Source organism: Cherax quadricarinatus, chromosome 79 (genome assembly GCF_038502225.1).
Source record: "Cherax quadricarinatus isolate ZL_2023a chromosome 79, ASM3850222v1, whole genome shotgun sequence".
Classification (NCBI taxonomy): Eukaryota; Metazoa; Arthropoda; class Malacostraca; order Decapoda; family Parastacidae; genus Cherax; species Cherax quadricarinatus.
In genome coordinates this window covers 8127780-8148448 of record NC_091370.1, presented here as the reverse complement: position 1 = coordinate 8148448, position 20669 = coordinate 8127780, and the positions used below count along the sequence as shown (strand labels likewise).

The 20669-nt window shown below is 40.1% G+C and overlaps 1 protein-coding gene across 7 annotated transcripts in view; it reads left to right on the top strand.

Annotated features, from left to right (window-relative positions):
• Window positions 1–20669, top strand: part of REPTOR (repressed by TOR) — a 292030-nt gene that overhangs the window by 122253 nt on the left and 149108 nt on the right. For 4 of the 7 annotated variants that reach the window (XM_070101895.1, XM_070101894.1, XM_070101893.1 and 1 more), the window contains exon 2: window positions 18192–18237. In XM_070101895.1, the coding sequence (XP_069957996.1) occupies window positions 18192–18237 (46 nt within the window). Of the gene's footprint in view, window positions 1–6977; window positions 7134–14296; window positions 14488–18191; window positions 18238–20669 lie in introns of those variants that run through there. The other 3 variants (XM_070101900.1, XM_070101896.1, XM_070101899.1) reach the window with 2 other exon arrangements.

Genomic DNA, 20669 nt, shown 5'->3' with positions numbered 1-20669 from the left:
ACACTCTGCATCAAAGCGTGTAGTACTTAAGACATTCAGCCATATTATAATATATATATATATATATATATATATATATATATATATATATATATATATATATATATATATATATATATATATATATATATATATATATATATATATATATATACGTATATTAATAATTATATAGGGAGGTACCACCTCTAGAACTTTATGGGGATCCTCATCCTCAGAGAAGACAATAAACGTACCTCAGGGAAAACTCAAACTTCTCCCCGGAGCTGTTAGAATATTTTCTTCTCCTACCACCCCCTATATTTTATATTCTATATGAAATTTTTACTAATAAACATAATACATTGACAGAAAACACAAACATAAATACCACCCCTATATATATATATATATATATATATATATATATATATATATATATATATATATATATATATATATATATATTATATATATATATATAATAAAATTAATACTACTATTACTAATAAAAATAGTAATACCTACAGAAATAATAATAATTTCAATATTTCAGCTGCTGAGTGGAGTTAGGTTATAACTTCATGTTTATTATCTATAATAATACGAGGATTTCGCAATAAGCGTCTTTTTTATGCTCAAAATTGATAAAAAAATGGTTTTAATTAGCATTTAGCTACTCTGTGTTTCGTAATGTAAATTTTACAATATTAAATGAGACGAGCACTGGAAAAAGTGATATTTTGGGCCTATGGGGATAAACTTATTTTCGGTGAGCAAAAGAAAAAAAAAATAACCCAACCTAACTCATTATTTAACTCAAAATTTGGGTTAGTTTTTTTAGTATTTTCAAAAAAAAAAAAAGTTTTCTGCCCATAGGCGCAAAATATAAATATCTTTCACAAGCAACTTACTGCTGGAGAATTTACATAATAATGTTTCTTTAGCTCTTGCTAGTGACGGGTTTTTGTTTCGTGTATAGACACGACCCTTGTTTTCATTACTGGACAGGTATCCCTGCTTACCTCTTGTTCAACACGTTTTTGTTTACCTCTTGTTAAACAAGTTTTTGTTTATGTTGTTAAACACGTGCCATTGTTTACTTATATCGTAAGATACGTGCCTCTGTACATCTCTCGTTAAGTGCCTATCTTTGTTTGCTGTTTGTTGGACATGTTTCTTTTGTTAGACACGTATGGAAACGCTTTTGCTCATTTTGTTACTTTTGTTGGGCACTTGTTTTTTGGCTTTCTCGTTGGAAATGTGTCTTTTACTTCTTTTATTAGATATTTATCTTTGTTTCTTTTGCTGGACGTAAGAATTAGACATGTATCTGTGTACATGTCGCTCTGTTCCTTGTGTTAAACATGCATCTCTTAGTTTCTCTTGATGGACATGTGTAACTGTTCCTATTGTTTGACATTTTTGTTCCTCTTATTGACTTTTTTTTCTGTTGGACGTTTGCTTCTCTTGTTGACATACGTCTTTGTTTCTTTTATTAACATGCGTTTCTTTGTTATCTCGTTCTCGGGCCAGTGCCTCGATGTTTACCCCTTTTGCGTAACACGTGGTGGCCTATTTTGGTAGGGTGGGCCTGTGCCAGAGTATGCTCCCCCCCCTTCCCAGTGCCTCTCTGCCCCCTTTCCCTCCCAAGCACAAACACATAAAGCATATCAACAAATGCGTATATCAGGACAATAGCTACGTCTGCGTACACGTGCCAGTTTCCAGGACTCTTAATATTACGAATATCACAGCTATTAGAGTACGCAGCACCAGCATAAATTCCGCACCTCAATACTCATCTTCAGAAACTAGAGGAAATCTAGAAATTCGCTATAAGGCTAGTTCCAGAGCTAAGAGGAATGGCATACGAAAAAAGGCTAAGCTAAGCCTTACAGCACTAGAGAAGAGCCAGACATAATCACGATATACTAGATATTCATAAGACTCGATAAAACAAAGACAGACTGAAGTACAGGACTAGGGAGGAAAGATACATAGAAGCTAAAGACGCAAATGAGTCTCAGGGAAGTTACAAAAAAAAAGGAGTAGTGTAGGAGTGGTTAGCAACTTGTGGAACTCTATACCACAGTTTTAAGAGTGGGTAAGACAGAGCCCATGATGCCTGCAGTTTAGAGTGACCGTTGTGATTAAGAGGCGGGGCCTAGGAGCCGAGACTTAACCCACACCAAGCTCAGTGCTTGACCAAACACTGCTTCAAATAAGAACATAAGAAAGAAGGAACACTGCAGCAAGCCTACTGGCCCATGCGAGGTAGGTCCAAGTCTCCTATTGGCTTAAGCCAATGCCCCAACCTAGCCAGGTCAGGTCACATTCACTTAAGGAAGGAACACGGCAACTGACCTAGTAGCACAAGTTAATCAGGTCCAACTCACACCCACCCACACCCACTCATGTATTTATCTAACCTATTTTTAAAACTACACAATGTTTTAGCCTCTATTTTAGCCTCTATAACTCTACTCGGAGTTTGTTCCACTCATCCACAACTCTATTACCAAACCAGTGCTTTCCTATATCCTTCCTGAATCTGAATTTTTCCAACTTAAGACCATTGCTGAGAGCCCTGTCTAGGCTAGATATTTTCAGCTCGCCATTTACATCCCCTTTATTTATTCCTGTCTTCCATTTATACACCTCAATCATATCCCCCCTTATTCTACGCCTTTCTAGAGAGTGCAGATTCAGGGCCCTCGGTCTATCCTCATAGGGAAGATTTCTGATACATGTGATCAACTTTGCCATCCTCCTTTGTACGTTTTCCAGAGCATTTATATCCATTCTGTAATACGGTGACCAGAACAGTGCAGCATAATCTAAATGAGGCCTAACCAAGGATATATAGAGTTGAAGAACAACCTGAGGACTCCTATTATTTATGCTTCTTGATATGAAGCCAAGGATTCTGTTAGCTTTATTATGAACACTTATGCACTGTTGTCTTGGTTTCAGATTACTGCTAATCAGAACTAAATCTTTTTCACAATCCGTAATATTAAGAGCTACATTATTTAGTTTATATGTGGCATGGTTATTGTCCTGTCCAACATTTAGAACTTTGCATTTGTCTATATTAAACTGCATCTGCCACCTCTCCGACCACTGCATCAGTCTACTCAAATCTTCCTGGAGTGCTCTAATGTCCTCGTCAGAATGAATTCGACGGCCTATTTTGGTGTCATCGGCAAACTTGCTTATGTCGCTCTTTATGCCCTCATCAATGTCGTTGATGTAGATTGTGAACAACAGGGGGCCCAACACTGACCCCTGTGGAACACAGCTTGTGGCGTGCCCCCACTCTGATTTCTCCCCATTTATGCAAACTCTCTGCTGCCTATATTTGTCAACCATGCCTCTATCGAGGAAAAAAATTCTCCTCCTATTCCATGTGCCTTAATTTTCCTCAATAATCTCTGATGTGGGACCCTGTCGAACGCCTTACTGAAGTCCAAATACACAATATCATATTCATTACCATGATCTACCTCCTCAAATACCTTTGTGAAAAAAGTTAATAAATTCTTAAGGCAGGAACGCCTCTTCGTAAAACCATGCTGAGATTCGTTGATTAATTTACGCTTTTCAAAGTGGCTACGAACTGCCTCGGCAATTATTGATTCCATAAATTTTCCCACTATGGAGGTTAGGCTTATTGGTCTATAGTTCGAAGCTAAGGACCTGTCACCTGCTTTGAAAATAGGTATTACATTTGCCATTTTCCACTTATCTGGCACCATGCCAGTTTGTAGTGATATGTTGAAAAGATTAGCCAAAGGTTTGCTAAGCTCCTCTTTACATTCCTTTAGAACCCTTGCATACAGTTCATCAGGGCCTGGGGATTTGTTAGGTTTTAATTTATCTATTTGCCTAAGGACCATGTCACTTGTGACCCTAATCGTGCATAGTTTATCATCCTGTTCTACATCATTTATTATTTCTGGAATATCGCTAGTATTTTCCTGCGTAAAAACTAAGAGGAAGTATGTGTTAAAAATTTTACACATTTCCTTATCACTGTCCGTGAGCTGACCAGAGTAACTTTCGAGTGGGCCTATCTTGTCCCTGATCTTACTTCTGTATACCTGAAAGAACCCTTTTGGGTTAGTCTTCGATTCTCTTGAAACTTTAACCTCATAATCTCTTTTTGCTTTTCTTATTCCCTTTTTTATTTCTCTCTTTAACTGAATATATTGATTTCTTAATTTCCCCTCTCCTCTTTTGATTTGCCTATATGTATATGCCTCTCTTTTGGCCAATGAGATGTTTTAATGTATTGTTCATCCATTTAGGATCATTTTTGTTTGATCTGATTTCCCTATTTGGAACATAAGTTGTCTGAGCAGCTAGAACTATGCCCTGGAAAACGTCATATCGGCAATTATCACCACCTACCTGACCTATAGTCAGGTCATTCCCGTTCAGCCCACCCAAGTAATTTTTCTGCCCTATGAAATCAGCCAAGCGGAAGTCAGGGACAGAGACTTGACTACCATTATTAGGGGAATTCATTGAAATACTAAAACTGAGTGATCTGTGATAACTTTCCTCAAGCTCATCATTGGCCTCAAGATTATTAATTAGCATTTCCCTGCTGGCAAGAACCAAGTGAAGCAGGTTATTTCCTCTAGTTGGTTCTGTCACAAACTGTTTTAAAAAACAATCCTGAATCGTATCAAGAAAGTCACTTGACTGTAAATTTCCTGTCAAATTGCTCCAGTCAATCTGTCTACAGTTGAAATCTCCCATTAGCACAGCATTTTCGTATGTAGATGCCTTGTATGCAAACGATCTTTCTGTAGGAATGGAAAAAAAAACGGCTTGTTAGCGGATAATATAAATATTGTATGGAAGATAAGAAAAATTATTACATATCCCTGCAAGAAGCCCTGGATAGAATATAAAAGAAACAGAAAAAAAGTGAAAGAAGGGCACATAATGAGAATAAATTTTGCGATAAAATATTAAAACTCAAGAGACCTAGGAGTCGTCAGTGATAAAAATTATCACCGAAACATCGTGTTAACGATACACCTTTAGTGAGTTCCGAGCGTTTTTCTACTCCCAAAGTCAGGAAGCCTTCAAGAGGAAACTGGCCAAGTATCTTCAACAGGTGCCAGATCAACCAGGCTGTGATGGATATGTGGGGCAGCAGGCCTCCAGCAGCAACAGCCTGGTTGACCAGGCAAGCACCAGACGAGCCTGGCCCGTGGCCGGGCTCAGAAAGTAGATAAACTCTCGAAACTCTTCAAAGGTAAAGGTATATCAAAGGGCTCGTCTGGTGTCTGCCTGGTCTACCAGAAACACCTATACATTAGTTACTACCTTTAAATATGTGTACAGAAAAAGGTAAAACAGCTGGGCTGTGGTTCCGGATCAGCCGGGCTGTGGCTCGTACGTTGGTTTGCGTGCAGCCAGCAGCAACAGCCTGGTTGATCAGGCTCTGATCCACCAGGAGGCCTGGTCTCAGATCGGGCCGCGGGGGCGTTGACCCCCGGAACTCTCTCCAGGTAAACTCCAGGTAAACATATATTAGACAACGCGACGGGCTGGAGTTTTGAGACTCTATGACCGCGGGTTCAATCCCGGCCGGGGGTATGGTTTATTAGACAAACATCATGATTTGCAGTGGTGGTATAATGTCCACAAGTAAAAAATATGAACACGATTATAAAAAATCAAAAGGTAGCCAGATAATGTAGCTGGTTTTGTGAAGGTGGTTCAGCACTTGCCTTGTGATTATCTTATACTTTACTTCAGATAGTATGCATGTCAAGGATACCAGCTTGTTTATCCCTGCTGCCTCTATATCCCTTTCATTAAATATTAACACTATTTTCCCTGTAATAAAGTTGCTAGCATTACAGACAGTATGTTAGGTAAAAGAACACATGTGACAGTAATGAAATATTTTATTGCAACAACATTTTGCTCTCCACGAGCTTTGTCACTGCTTGACAAAGCTCCTTGAGCGAAACATTGCTGCAATAAAATGTTGCATTAGTTGCATATGTATCCATTAACCTAACACTATTTTTGATGTTTTCCAGCGTTTTGTTAATTGACTTTCTTCATTTAACTTTTAAGATTTTACTAGTGAATATGTGAGTGTATTTGTGTACGTATTTATCTTTTCTATTCCATCCTCCAGTACTCCTCTAGTCCATCCTCCTCAGTTCCAGAACCTTTGGATTTTTTTCTAGTTCTCCATGTGCTTGAGCAAGTGTGGTCGCCATGCAAACCGACAATAATAACCAGAGGAATATATATGGACTTTAAGAGTTACTGACTCAGTAATGAGTCAAATGGGTTTTGATATATTTTTTAGGTTCAGATAGGTAAAATGACGGTCAACTAATATTTTGCCTGATATAAAGCTTTTATCGAGTAAAGCAGTTAACCGATTATCCCAAATAACGTCTAAAGTCGTCCTTGGAGCCATCATACATGTGTGAGGCTGCCTTCTTTATGTTTTTTTAATTCAAAGCTAAGAAGCAGACTCCATGCTGGAGATGATCTCTCTGTACATTGTTTTACACATCACGAACTGAAAAGTTGCCAGTGGAAAAATGGCACGAACATCAATAATGTTTGTTCCTACTGCATCAAAACACTGTTCGTGCCTAAGGTACAAAAACAATTTTTTTTTGCAAAATACCCCATTATTAACAGCAGGGGCGCGACGAGCACAGTAAGAAAACTCACTAGGTTAGTTTATATAAGGTTTGTCAGGAAACAGGACAAGTGTTTCCTGACGCGGGTCTTAGTCATATGATGTCTCGCCGCTGGAGCTTTCTGTAAAACTGACAGTGTCACAAGTCCCCGACTCTTTTACGTCCTCCATCCATGTATAAGGGGAATCACTAACAAACTTCTACTTGTTTGCAAGAGGGAACCTGACAAGTTTCTCCAATCAGTTCCTGACCAGCCGAGATGTGGTTCGTACGTTGAACTGTACTCACCTAGTTGAGGTTGCAGGGGTCGAGTCCTAGCCCCGCCTCTTCACTGGTCGCTACTAGACCAGTGTGCAGCAAACAGTGAAACTTGGTTAATCAGGCCTTGGTCCACCAGGAGGCCTGGTCTGGGACCGGGCCGAAGGAGCCTTGACCCCCAAAACATCCTTCAGGTTTCAGGTACTGTATCAAAAAAATTTTCTTGAATACTGTATCAAAACTGCTTATATAGGTTAGGGACAAACCGACGGATATTTTGATAGGAACCCAAGGGCGGCCACTCTCATGTTCCAGTGTCTCGGCGTGACCATCCAGAGGGGAAATGCTTCCTGCATACTTGGCTCACAACCAGGTTCAGAGGAGCTGGAGGAGTCACAATCGTTGCTTATATATATATATATATATATATATATATATATATATATATATATATATATATATATATATATATATATATATGTCGTGCCGAATAGGCAGAACTTGCGATCTTGGCTTAAATAGCAACGCTCATCTTGCCATATAGGGCAAGTGAAAATTTGTGTATGCAATATTTTCGCCAAAATCATTCTGAACCTAACGAAAAAAATATATTTCACTGTGTTTGTTTAGTATTAAATTATTGTAAACAAATCTAAAATATATTTAGTTGGGTTAGGCTAAAATAAATTGTTCTTGTTTTAATAAGGTTAGGTAAGTTTTCTAAGATTCTCTTGGAGCAAAATTAATTTTTTTACATTAGCATTAATGAAAAAAATATATCTTTAAATGTATAAGAGAAATTTTTAGAAAGGACTTAATTTTAAACGAGTTCTTGCTAATTGACCAGTTTTACATATTCGACACGACATATATATATATATATATATATATATATATATATATATATATATATATATATATATATATATATATATATATATATATATATATATATATATATATATATATATATATATATATATATATATATATATATATATATATATATATATATATATATATGACGTTCCGAATAGGTAAAACTGGTCAATTAGCAAGAACTCATTTAAAATTAAGTGCTTTAAATTTTCTCTTAAACATTTTAAGATATATTTTATTATTTACGGTAATTAATATAAAAATTAATGTATTTGTACCGTAAGAACCTTAGGAAACCTACCTAACGTTATTATAACAAGTGCAACTTAATTTGTCCTAATCCACCTAACTGTATTTTATATAAGTTTACAATGATTTAATAAAGAAACACAATGAAATATATTTTTTTCGTTAGGTTCGGAATGAGTTTTGCGAAATTATTGCATACACAAATTTTCGTTTGCCCTATTCGGCAAGAAGTGCGTTACTAATTAAGCTAAAATCGTTTTACTTATTCGGGTCCACCTCTGGTTAAATTGTGGGACCCATAACCTAGGAGAAGTGGATAAAAAGGCTTCAAGGAAGAATATCTGGATTTCTTCCTGAAGCCATTTGAATTTTACACTTCCCCTACCACCCCATCTTTTCATTCTTTTTTACCAATAGGTATATTTTATTACACAATATGGTACAAAAGATTTAGGAGATACATTGTTGATATAAAGATGGCATATACAGTACATGAGATGTGAGAGATAAATGTCTAGTACATACTGTTATGTGTTTGTCACGGATTATAATGCGAAAATTTCATCCAGCTCCTCAGAGCTGGGGCGCATGCCCAAAATACAGCAGGCATTACCCCTCTGAAGAGCTGCACTGAGCCGCTGGAACAGAAAACTAGCTGCCCTGGGATCCCTAGTTACCTTGATGAGTCTTTTTCCCAGCTCCTTAAGGAACTTAGACGCACTCTTTCCCCATGAGCCAAGGGTCTCTAAGCCTATGGTAGCAAATATATAATGATGGGCAAGTTCTCTATATTTTCTAGACTTTTCGGATTCCCTGAAGCTTGCGGCTGCCCCTCCCTCCCTCCCTGGTGTACTGGAGATAGTAACGCACTTCTTACCGAATTGGGGAAGCGAAAATTTGTGTACGCAATAATTTCGCAAAAAAATATAGGTCCTCTCTCTCCCTGCTCCATGAGCTTTATCATACCTAATCTTAAAGCTATGTATGGTTCCTGCCTCCACTACTTCACCTGCTAGACTATTTCACTTCCTGACAACTCTATGACTGAAGACATACTTCCTAACATCTCTTTGACTCGTCTGAGTCTTCAGCTTCCAATTGTGACCCCTTGTTACTGTGCCCCCTCAAAGGAACATCCTGTCTCTGTCAACCTTATCTATTCCACGCAGTAGTTTGTATGTCGCTATCATGTCTCCCCTAACCCTTCTTTCCTCCAGTGTCGTCAGGCCGATTTCCCTTAACTTTTCTTAGTATGACTTTTCCCTGAGCTCCGGAACTAACCTCGTTGCAAACCTTTGCACTTTCTCTATTTTCTTGACGTGCTTGACCAGGTGTGGGTTCCAAACTGGTGTGTGAAAAACAAACTCATGGGGAGTTGAATGATAGCTCTAGGTCTTTCGTGTTGCAACCAACACATCGTCAGGAGCTTGCAGAAACGAGTAGGAAGCCCCAGTATCATTCAGGGGACTTTAGCTTGAATAAGGTAAAGAGGCAGGCGACACCAGGCAGACCAGTTGCCCCAGGCATACTAGTGCCTAGTGCCAGAAAGACAGAGTATTACATCATTAGAAGACAGCAAACCCAGAAGAGCTGATTATGTAGTAATGACCTAGCGAAACTAACATTGGTGAGAAGACAATTGTCAAAAATCTGGTCAGATTTCGATACGATATAAAAGACTTCAAATTCTTAATACAAATATATCTGACAATTGTCTTAAGAAAATTTCATAATATTAAGAAAACGGGTCTACGGTCTACTCACTCAGTTTATCCCAATGGGAGACGTCTGTAGAAGTCTCCCCCAGCATTAGAAGACAGCTAGCCCACAAACACTGATAATGTAGTAATGACCTGGCGAAACTAACATTAGTGGCAGGACAGTCATCAAAAAGTTTTATGGAAAATTCCATAATATTAAGAAAACGGGCCTACGGCCGACTCACTTAAAACAAAAGGGAGACGTCTATATTTTATCCCAAGGAGAGACGTCTGCGTGCGTGCGTGCGTGCGTGCATGTGTACTCACCTAATTGTTGTTACAGGGGTCGATACTCAGCTCCTGGTCCCGCCTCTTTGCTGACCAGCACTGGGTCCTCCCTCTCCCTGCTCCATGAGCTTTATCATACCTCGTCTTGAAACTAAGTATGGTTCCTGCCTCCACTACGTCACTTGCCAGAGTATTCCACTTCCTAACAACTCTCTGGCTGAAGAAATACTTCCTAACATCCCTGTGACTCATCTGAGTCTTCAACTTCCAATTGTGACCATTTGTTTCTGATTCCCATCTCTGGAACATCCTGTCTCTGTCCACCTTATCTATTCCACGCAGTATTTTGTATGTCGTTATCATGTCTCCCCTGACTCTCCTGTCCTCCAGTGTCGTCAGACCCATTTCCCTTAACCTTTCTTCGTAGGACATTTCCCTTAGCTCTGGAACCAGCCATGTTGCAAACCTTTGCACTTTAATTTCTTGACGTGCTTGACCAGGTGTGGGTTCCAAACTGGTGCTGCGTACTCCAGTACGGGACTGACGTACACAGTGTACAGAGTCTTGAACGATTCCTTACTGAGGTATCGGAACGCTTTTCTCAAGTTTGCCAGGCGCCCATATGCCGCAGCAGTTATCCGGTTAATGCATGCTTCCGGCGACGTGCTCAGTATTATACTCACCCCAAGATCTTTCTCCTTGAGTGAGGCTTGCAGTCTTTGGCCACCTAGCCTATACTCTGTCTGCGGTCTTCTTTGCCCTTCCCCAATCTTTATGGCTTTGCATTTGGCGGGGTTAAATTCTAGGAGCCAGTTGCTGGACCACGCGTCCAGCCTGTCCAGATCTCTTGTAGACCTGTCTGATCCGCATCTGATTTAATTCGCCTTATTAACTTCACATCATCTGAAAACAGGGACACTTCTGAGTCTATCATTCTGTAATGTCATTCACATATACCAAGAATAGCACTGGTCCCACGAATGGCCCCTGTGGGACCCCGCTCGTCACAGGCGCCCACAGATACCTCGCCACGTACCATGACTCGCTGCTGTCTTCCTGACAAGTATTCCCTGATCCATTGTAGTGCCTTCCCCTGGTCCTCCAGTTTTTGCACTAATCTCTTGTGTGAAACTGTGTCAAACGCCTTCTTACATTCCAAGAAAATGCAATCTACCCACCCCTCTCTCTCTCTCTTGTCTTACTGCTGTCACCCTGTTATAGAACTCCAGTAGGTTTGTGACACAGGATTTACCATCCCTGAAACCATGTTGGCTGCTGTTGATGAGATCATTCCTTTCTAGGTGTTCCACCACTCTTCTCCGGATAATCTTCTCCATGACTTTTGCATACTATACATGTCAGTGACACTGGTCTGTAGTTTAATGCTTCATGTCTGTCTCCTTTTTTAAAAACTGGGACTACATTTGCTGTCTCCCATGCCTCAGGCAATCTCCCTGTTTCGATAGATGTGTTGAATATTGTTGTTAAAGGTACACATAGTCACATAGTGCCTCTGCTCCCTCTCAGGACCCACTGAGAGATGTTATCCGGCCCCATTGCCTTTGAGGTATCTAACTCACTCAGAAGCCTCTTCACTTCTTCCTCGGTTGTGTGTACTGTGTCCAGCACTTGGTGGTGTACCCCACCTCTCCGTCTTTCTGGAGCCCCTTCTATCTCCTCTGTGAACACTTCTTTGAATCTCATGTTGAGCTCCTCACATACTTCACGGTCGTTTCTTGTTGTCTCTCCTCCTTCCTTCCTTAGCCTGATTACCTGGTCCTTGACTGTTGTTTTCCTCCTGATGTGGCTGTATAACAGCTTGGGGTCAGATTTGGCTTTCGCTGCTATGTCGTTTTCATACTGTCGTTGGGCCTCCCTTCTTATCTGTGCATATTCATTTCTGGCTCTACGACTGCTCTCCTTATTCTCCTGGGTCCTTTGCCTTCTATACTTCTTCCATTCCCTATCACACTTGGTTTTTGCCTCCCTGCACCTTTGGGTGAACCATGGGCTCATCCGGGCTTTTTCATTATTCCTGTTACCCTTGGGCACAAACCTATCCTGGGCTTCCTTGCATATTGTTGTTACATATTCTATCATCTCATTTACTGGCATCCCTGCCAGTTCTCTGTCCCACTGAACCCCGTTCAGGAAGTTCCTCATTCCCGTGTAGTCCCCTTTCTTGCAGTCTGGCTTCATTCGTCCTGGCCTTCCTGCTTCCCCCTCCACTTGTAGCTCTACTGTGTATTCGAAGCTTAAAACCACATGATCGCTGGCCCCAAGGGGGTCTTTCATATGTGATGTCCTCAATATATGTACTACTCAAGGTGAATACTAGGTCCCGTCTTGCTGGTTCATCCTCTCCTCTCCTCTCCTCCTCCTGTGTGTGTGTGTGTGTACTCACCTAGTTGTACTCACCTGGTTGTGGTTGCAGGGGTCGATTCACAGCTCCTGGCCCTGCCTCTTCACTGGCCACTACTAGGTCACTCTTCCTGCTCCATGAGCTTTATCATACTTCTTCTTAAAGCTATGTATGGATCCTGCCTCCACTACATCACTTCCCAGATGTGTGTGTGTGTGTGTACTCACCTAATTGTGGTTGCAGGGGTCGAGACTCAGTTCGCGGCCCCGCCTCTTCACCGAGTGTTACTAAGTCCTCTTTCTCTCCCTGCTCCATGAGCTTTATCATACCTCATCTTAAGTTTTCCTGGGTTATTAACCCACACTGGTGGGTTATCTTGCATTATTAACCAACACTGGTGGGTTATCCTGGGTTATTAACCCACACTGGTGGGTTATATGTATGGTTCCTGCCTCCACTACCTTACTTGCTAGGTTATTCCACTTCCTGACAACTCTATGACTGAAGAAATACTTCCTAACATCCCTTTCACTCATCTGAGTTTTCAACTTCCAATTGTGACCCCTTGTTTCTGTATCCCCTCCCTGGAACATTCTGTCTCTCTCCACCTTGTGTAGTCCACGCAGTATTTTTGTGTTTGTGTGTGTGTGTGTGTGTGTGTGTGTGTGTGTGTGTGTGTGTGTGTGTGTGTTGGGAGGGGGAGGGTTGTTTGTGTATGTGAAAGGCACGTGGGTGTTTCTTTCACTCTCTTCGTCCTGTCTCTCTCTCTCTCTCTTTTGCGGCTTGGTTGCCATAGCAACCTTTACCTCTCAACCCTCTCTCTCCACCCACACTACTTGGCTGGTCTCTTGTTTACCCCTCTCCCTCCCTCTCTTCTTCCCCTCCCGCCTCTCTCTTAACGCAAACCTGTAAGAAATTTGTACTCGAAGAATGCAGGTGTGGGGTAAAAACTATTCCCCCAATGAGGTATATCTATAATAATAATAACAATAATAATAATAATAATAATAATAATAATAATAATAATAATAATAATAATAATAATAATAATAATCGAAAATGGTAACCTATTTAAAATATAAGACAGAATATTTTTTTCTGTAATTGTAGTTATAGGTTGGGCAAAAATATATTTAACTAATATACTCTCTAATATCAAACTGATTTAGTTATATTTGTCAAAGAACTGTGGAAATGGCAGGTGTATCAGCATGGTACGGGATGGGTTGAAGGAAATACCCCACTCCATGTGTGTAAATGGAGTCTTGTTTTTGTGAGGTATACACGTGCCTGTGTTTGTTGCTCACTGCTTCTGGCTCCGACTGATGCAATCCAGTTTACAGTAGTGCCATGATGTACAATTCTCTTCAACACCTCTAATCATTGTTTTGTGTGTCATCAGTATGTCAACAATCTCGATGGATAGTTATGTACTAAATCTGGTATTGAGAGGCAAATATTTGCATAAAATTCATTGATGATTATATGGTTTGTTTTCGTTTTGGAAGTATGGCAACGCCGCATGGTAGCCTCCCATGTTTGTGTGTTCGTGCGTGTGTAGTTGTTGGCATTCTTGGAAGTGGTGGTAAGAGTTAGCGAGGTTAATTCCTTTATTTTATCCATATTTCCTTTACTACTGTCATCTTTCTCATTGTAGCATTCTTGGTATTGTAATTATGAGATTCTGTATATTTCATTTTGTAAATTGAATAATAAAAAAGTGATATAATTATAAAATACAAAATCTTGTGTAGTTGCAACGCACACGTAAACACTACACACCCCCATGAGATGTCTTGTGATTGGCTGATCGTGTTTGGCGTCAGCATTGGCCAATAAGTGAGCAGTATTCTTGCTGACGTCATGGCCACCCGTGTCACATGATCAAAACAAGAGTCAGTAGTGAAAGACAAACCTACATGGAAGGTTGTGGTGTGGAAACTCTGGCATTTTCAGTGCCTCTTACAGTGATTCTCTAAGTGGTGCATAATACTGTATTAATTTTGTGTTGAGGATACACTTGAGCTTACTTCTGTGGAGGTGTTATATACGGAGTTTACGTACAAGAGAAGAGAAGGTGAGTTAGAACAATATTTCTAGATTGCTTAACTCTGGTCCAACTATGAATCCCACGACTGCCAGACGTATGGTATTGTATATAACCTATGCTCTTGCATATACACCACCGTTAACAATAATAATAACCCTAGTGAAAGTAAATATGTTTGAGGAATTGTGGGGATATTCTAGATTGTCATCATATGACCCTGTACGACAAGCACATAAGGACAGACAAACAAGTTAAATATCCAACCTGACATGGTGTGGATGAACATTACTTGTAGTGTTCATTGTACAGTAATGTTTATACATGGTATATCGCAGCTTAAATTTTGTTTAATTCTAGCTTTTAAGCGATCAGTCCAGTTCTGTTCTGCCAAGATAAAATAAAAATGGCAGTACATGCCTGTACGAGTGTATCATCCACCATTACACAGTTCACCGTTATTAATGCTGGTAGCGATATCAGTACAGTATGATTAGATAAGACAGCACCAGCCTTATAATCAAGTGCATCGTCCCAAGTAGTAGCTTTCTCCTCGTCACATATCTCGTCTTTAACATTTGTTGAACATGATGTGAGGACGTTTTCGTTAAGATTATGCCAGCCGGATGTCGGGTATAACTGGTTAAATTTTATGAAACGTTCATCCTAAACGTCTAGTGTTGAAATGTTTGCAGTTTAAATGTTCTACATTCGTGTGTTTCTTTAATATATATTCAGCAGGTAGCATATTGTGTCGCTTAGCAAGACCCCTGATGTTTGTGGTGAGGCTGGACAAGTTTTTCTCAAGGGAGCGCCAGACCAGTTCTGTAGCCTCGCTGTACCCTCGTTTTGTTTACTATTCTACAGCTATCCAAGTGGCGTCCCTACATAGTGTATGACTGGTGATATGATCTCAGTTCTTATGTATACGAATCCAAAGGTCACTGCGGGTGGACCAGCGAATGATAATGTTTACTTCCACAAAATGGTTCAATAAGAACGTTGAATCCATGTTTCAACTAACCACTTAAAACCTGTGGGTGGAACGAGTTTGGCAAGAGGTTTTTGTGGTTAAGATGATTTACAGGTTAGAAGTTGGAAGGCAAGGTTTGAGGCATTCATAATTCTCCCTTTGGTTTAATGTATTTGATGGCTAGATTTTCATGTATGCGAAGGAATTTAGCCCACAGCCTAACATGGACCAGTAGGCGTATTGCAATGGTTCTTATGTACTCAACCCCTTTAAAGGTATTTAATACTTGGATGATACCTTTAGTGTTGTAAGATATAACTCTAGGTACCTCTGAATAAATAAGATTCACAAATGCTATACGTCTTGCGAAATCGTATTAACACGAGGCTGTTGTTGAGGCTGTTGACCATGATAAAGAATTTGATATTATTTACTTAGATTTTAGTAAGGCATTTGATAGAGTTCCGCACCAAAGACTGTTGAAGAAAGTAGCAGCTCATGGCATTGGGGGAAGGGTGCTCTCGTGGATCGAGTCATGGCTCACAGACAGGAAGCAGAGAGTGTCCATAAATGGGGTTAAATCCGAGTGGGGATCAGTTACAAGTGGCGTTCCACAGGGATCAGTCTTGGGCCCGTTGTTGTTTATAATATATATCAATGATCTTGATGAAGGAATTACTAGTGATATGAGCAAATTCGCTGATGACACGAAGATAGGTAGGATAATTGATTCAAACGTAGATGTTAGGGAACTTCAGGAGGATTTAGACAAACTTTACTCTTGGTCAGAAAAGTGGCAGATGCAGTTCAATGTAGATAAATGCAAGGTTCTGAAGCTCGGGAGTGTCCATAACCCTAGCACTTATAAGTTAAATAATGTAGAACTTAGCCATACAGATTGCGAAAAGGACTTGGGGGTTATGGTAAGCAGCAACCTTAAACCAAGACAGCAATGCCTAAGCGTACGTAATAAGGCAAATAGATTACTGGGATTTATATCAAGAAGTGTAAGCAACAGAAGTCCAGAGGTCATACTGCAGCTTTATACATCATTAGTAAGGCCTCACCTAGATTATGCAGCTCAATTCTGGTCTCCATATTACAGAATGGACATAAATTCGTTAGAAAACATTCAGCGTAGGATGACTAAATTAATACATAGCATTAGAAATCTTCCTTATGAAGAAAGATTGAAGACTCTTAAGTTACATTCACTTGTTAGACGAAGAATGAGGGGAGACCTGATCGAAGTGTATAAGTGGAAGATAGGTATTAATAAAGGGGATATTAACAAGGTCTTGAGGATATCTCTCCAAGAGAGAACCCGCAGTAATGGATTTAAATTAGATAAGTTTAGATTTAGAAAGGACATAGGAAAGTATTGGTTTGGAAATAGGGTAGTTGATGAGTGGAACAGTCTACCTAGTTGGGTTATTGAGGCTAGGACTTTGGGTAGTTTCAAATTTAGGTTGGATAAGTACATGAGTGGGAGGGGTTGGATTTGAGAGGGGCTTGCACATCGGAGCATGTTTCTTGGGTGGCATTGAAAATTGGGTTGGTCAAATGTTTGTTAGTGGGATGAATTGTAAAGGACCTGCCTAGTATGGGCCAACAGGCTTGCTGCAGTGTTCCTCTTTTCTTATGTTCTTATGTTCTTATGTAAACAACTCGCAGAACTGAGTAGGGTTCCATGCCAAGTTCCGCCCTAAAACTAGCAGGCCACTGCGTTATCTACTGTACCATGCCGATCTAATAAGATTCATCCAATTCTGTATATTTTAACAGTATACACACAGGGAAGGCTAGCATGGGTCTCACTTATAGCGCACTGTCCTGCTAGTTGTGGGATTAGTGTATCATGGTTTCGAACTCCATTCCGCTCATTAAGCCGTTTACAATTGTGTTATGATTTCGCAAGTCTTCCATAAGATAGAGCACGCCACGCAGCGCTGTACGACCCTTATGGGTTCAGCGTTTAGTTATTATTATAATGATAGTGCACGCCACAACTATGCTGGCGTGAGATTCGTCTGTAAAAACCCACATTTGTGGTCACAGTGGAACCCATGCTAACCTTCCTTTCGTATATATAAATACAACTAGTTGGATGAATCTTATTAGGCTATGGTACAGTGGATAATACACTGGCCTGCTAGTTTTAGGACTAACCATGGGTTCGAACCCCCACTTCGTTAAGTGAGTTACACATCTTCACTTGTCCCTTTAACAATGCAACCTTTATTCCTATTTTGTTGATTGGTTATTTTGGAAATTTTTTGTTTGATAATACTGCATCTATATTCTTCAGTTGTTCAGTAATTAAAAAAAATTATTTTTTTTTTCATTTTACTCAAAATATTCATTAAGCTTTAGCTCATGTGCTATCTTTTATTATTAAAAGTACCCTTAGGTTTACAGGTGCTCGTAGCGAATTTAAGTCCTAGACTGAGAGCTTTGTTTTGTAATCCTTTAGTGTATAGGACGACAGATTGTTAACGATCTCCTTCAATTTGCTGAGTGTAAGAAACTTGCCGCACTTTTGCGGACGCAAGTACAAGGACATGGAAAGAGCAGACTTCGTTAACAATCTGTCGTTCTATATACTAAAAGATTCCGAAGTAGTTCTCAGTCGAGGACTAAATTCGCTACGAGCATCAGTAACCAGTACCATACTATACTAAAACTGCCCCTACTATGGAGTAAATAATATAGGGCTCCATATTATTTCAATTCAATATTGACCTAGTTACCTGTCTTTCAGGAAAACAGCACCGAACTCTCTTGAAGCTCGTCCTCCCAGTGCAATGGTAAGCTTTTAGTCAGAGCATTCACCTATTTGACTTGTATTTGTGAAATGTTTGCCTTTACTTTCTAGCAGAGCCTCTGTTGTAGGCGAACACTTACGGTTGAAATCGATAAATCAAGTCTAGGGAAAATATGGTAAAACCATAGACAGGTACAACTATGCTTTCTTTACTACATATAATCTTTGTAGAAACCAGAATGCATCTCAACTCCATAATATGTAAATACACATTCAAGTTTACATTATCATATGAATATAAGAAGTCAACCTTGAGTGTATGTCGTGTTCAGACACGACTGAGCCATCAGGAAGAGAGTAAAAAAAAAAAATCAGAAATATGGTCTGAACCATCAGAAAACTAGGCTTCAGTGTCGTCCACAGCGGCTAAGTTCCAAAACCAAAAAAAAAAAAAAAAAAAAAAAAAGTAAATTTTCACACTTCTGTCCACACACAAGGTGATGAGTAAGACACGTGTTAAACAGTTGAGTATCTTTATTCTTGAAACGTTTCGCCTACGCAGTGGGCTTTTTCAGTTTGAATAAATGGCTTAGAAAACCGACGGGTTGATAAATGAGACACTTGTACAACATTTGGGTATCTTTATTCTGGAAAGGTTTCGCCAACCAGTGACTCAGATTCTGTCAGACAGCAACATCTTGGAATCTTGATGCAGGGAATCCTTTAAAACTTTTCTAACCTATAGGCACGACCTATTTCCACTAGTGAGTTTCTCCACTGGTGACTCCGCCTATCACTGCTCTGCAGTATCTATCAGCAGTTTATAAGCTCCATCTCTGCGAATATGTTGCACTTTTGCAAACACTGATAGACTGAACACATCGACTCCAGGCTGAGAGACTAATTGCCTGAGCTCCTCATAAGAACATAAGAAAGAAGGAACACTGCAGCAGGTCTACTGGTCCCTGCGAGACAGGGCTAAATCCCCTTCCGGTCCAAGCTACTGGCCGGTAGGGGACATAAGAACATCCTCTACCTTTCTCTGCATTGAACTGAAGAAGCCACTGGCTGGCGAAACGTTTCTAGAATAAAAGTACTCGAATGTTCTTCAGTCAAATACAGAGAATAAAGTGGAGGCAGCACTAGTAGTGGCGAGGGAAAGATGATCTAATAAATCCATCAACCTTGGAGAAAGAGGTTTTTGGGGTAGTCAGTCCCTCAGCCTGGAGTAGAGTTCAACTTGGGGTCAGTGGCTTAAGCCGGTAGGTGACTTAGACCGGCCTCGCACGGGCCAGTAGACCTGCTGCAGTGTTCCTTCTTTCTTATGTTTCATAGTCTAGAACTATGACAACTTGCAGAAACTAGATATCACTTAAAAAAAATATTGTGTAAAGGTTTGGATACGCTGAACAAAGGTTCAGTGTGGTAACTCTTTCCTCTCAGAGTTAAGTCAGCAGTATAAAAGAGTTTACATTGGACATGACCGCCAGAAACTAAGTCCACACACAGGATATACCATATAGACAACCAAGGATCGCAGAGACGAGTCCAGAATACAGTATAAGAAAAGATCTGAGTGTAAGGCTGTGTTTAATGGATACGCGGGTTTCTAACAGTGTGTCTTTCCTTGTCAGTGTGAGACAGTCAACTGATTCAGAATCTCGGGGAGAGAGAGAGAGAGATGTTGGAAGTTTGTCTTGGCAGATAGTCAAAAGACTAAATTCCTGCTCAGGCTTGTTAGCAAGTAGTTAAACTCGGATGGAAGCTTCAGGTTTCTCCGAGCACCACATTTGTCAAGAATGACACTGACTGCATACGACGGGCACCAACAGCTTGATCAATCAGGCCAGCAATCAGAAGACCTGGTTTGAAATTGGGCCGCGGGGGCTGTTACCTCCGGAAGCAGCTCTAGGTAGGTCACAGTGTCATAACACAAACATTAAATGTTAAACAACCTTAATAGATGTACGTCACATTACTATTATTATTGTAACATCTTCAGATGTAGCAGAAGTTGCCGCAGTAATAAGCGTTTAATGAATTAGTGTTGTATTCTACCTCTTAATAATTGCACATAAAATGTCTATTTATAAAGTTTGTTTACACATGCTGGTCTTCCCTAAAGTGAGAATAAACTGGATGATTGATGGGTGTTGGAATGACTGGTTCCAAGGCTTTACTCGGTTGTGATGAATGGTTTGAAAAACCGACAAGTTGAAGATTGAGACACTTATGCAGCATATGGGAATCTTTATTCAGGAAACGTTTCGCCACACAGTGGCTTCATCAGTCCAATACAAAGAGGAAGGCGTAAGGAGAGGAGGAGAATGAGGTAATCAGTCCCTCAACCTGGAGTCGATGTGTTCAGTCCATCAATCTTGTAGAATGTACAGCATAGGGCCGTAGACGTGGCTTATATACTGTAGTGAGGTGAGGTGAAGCAGGCGGAGGCGGGGTCATAGTGGTACCATCCAC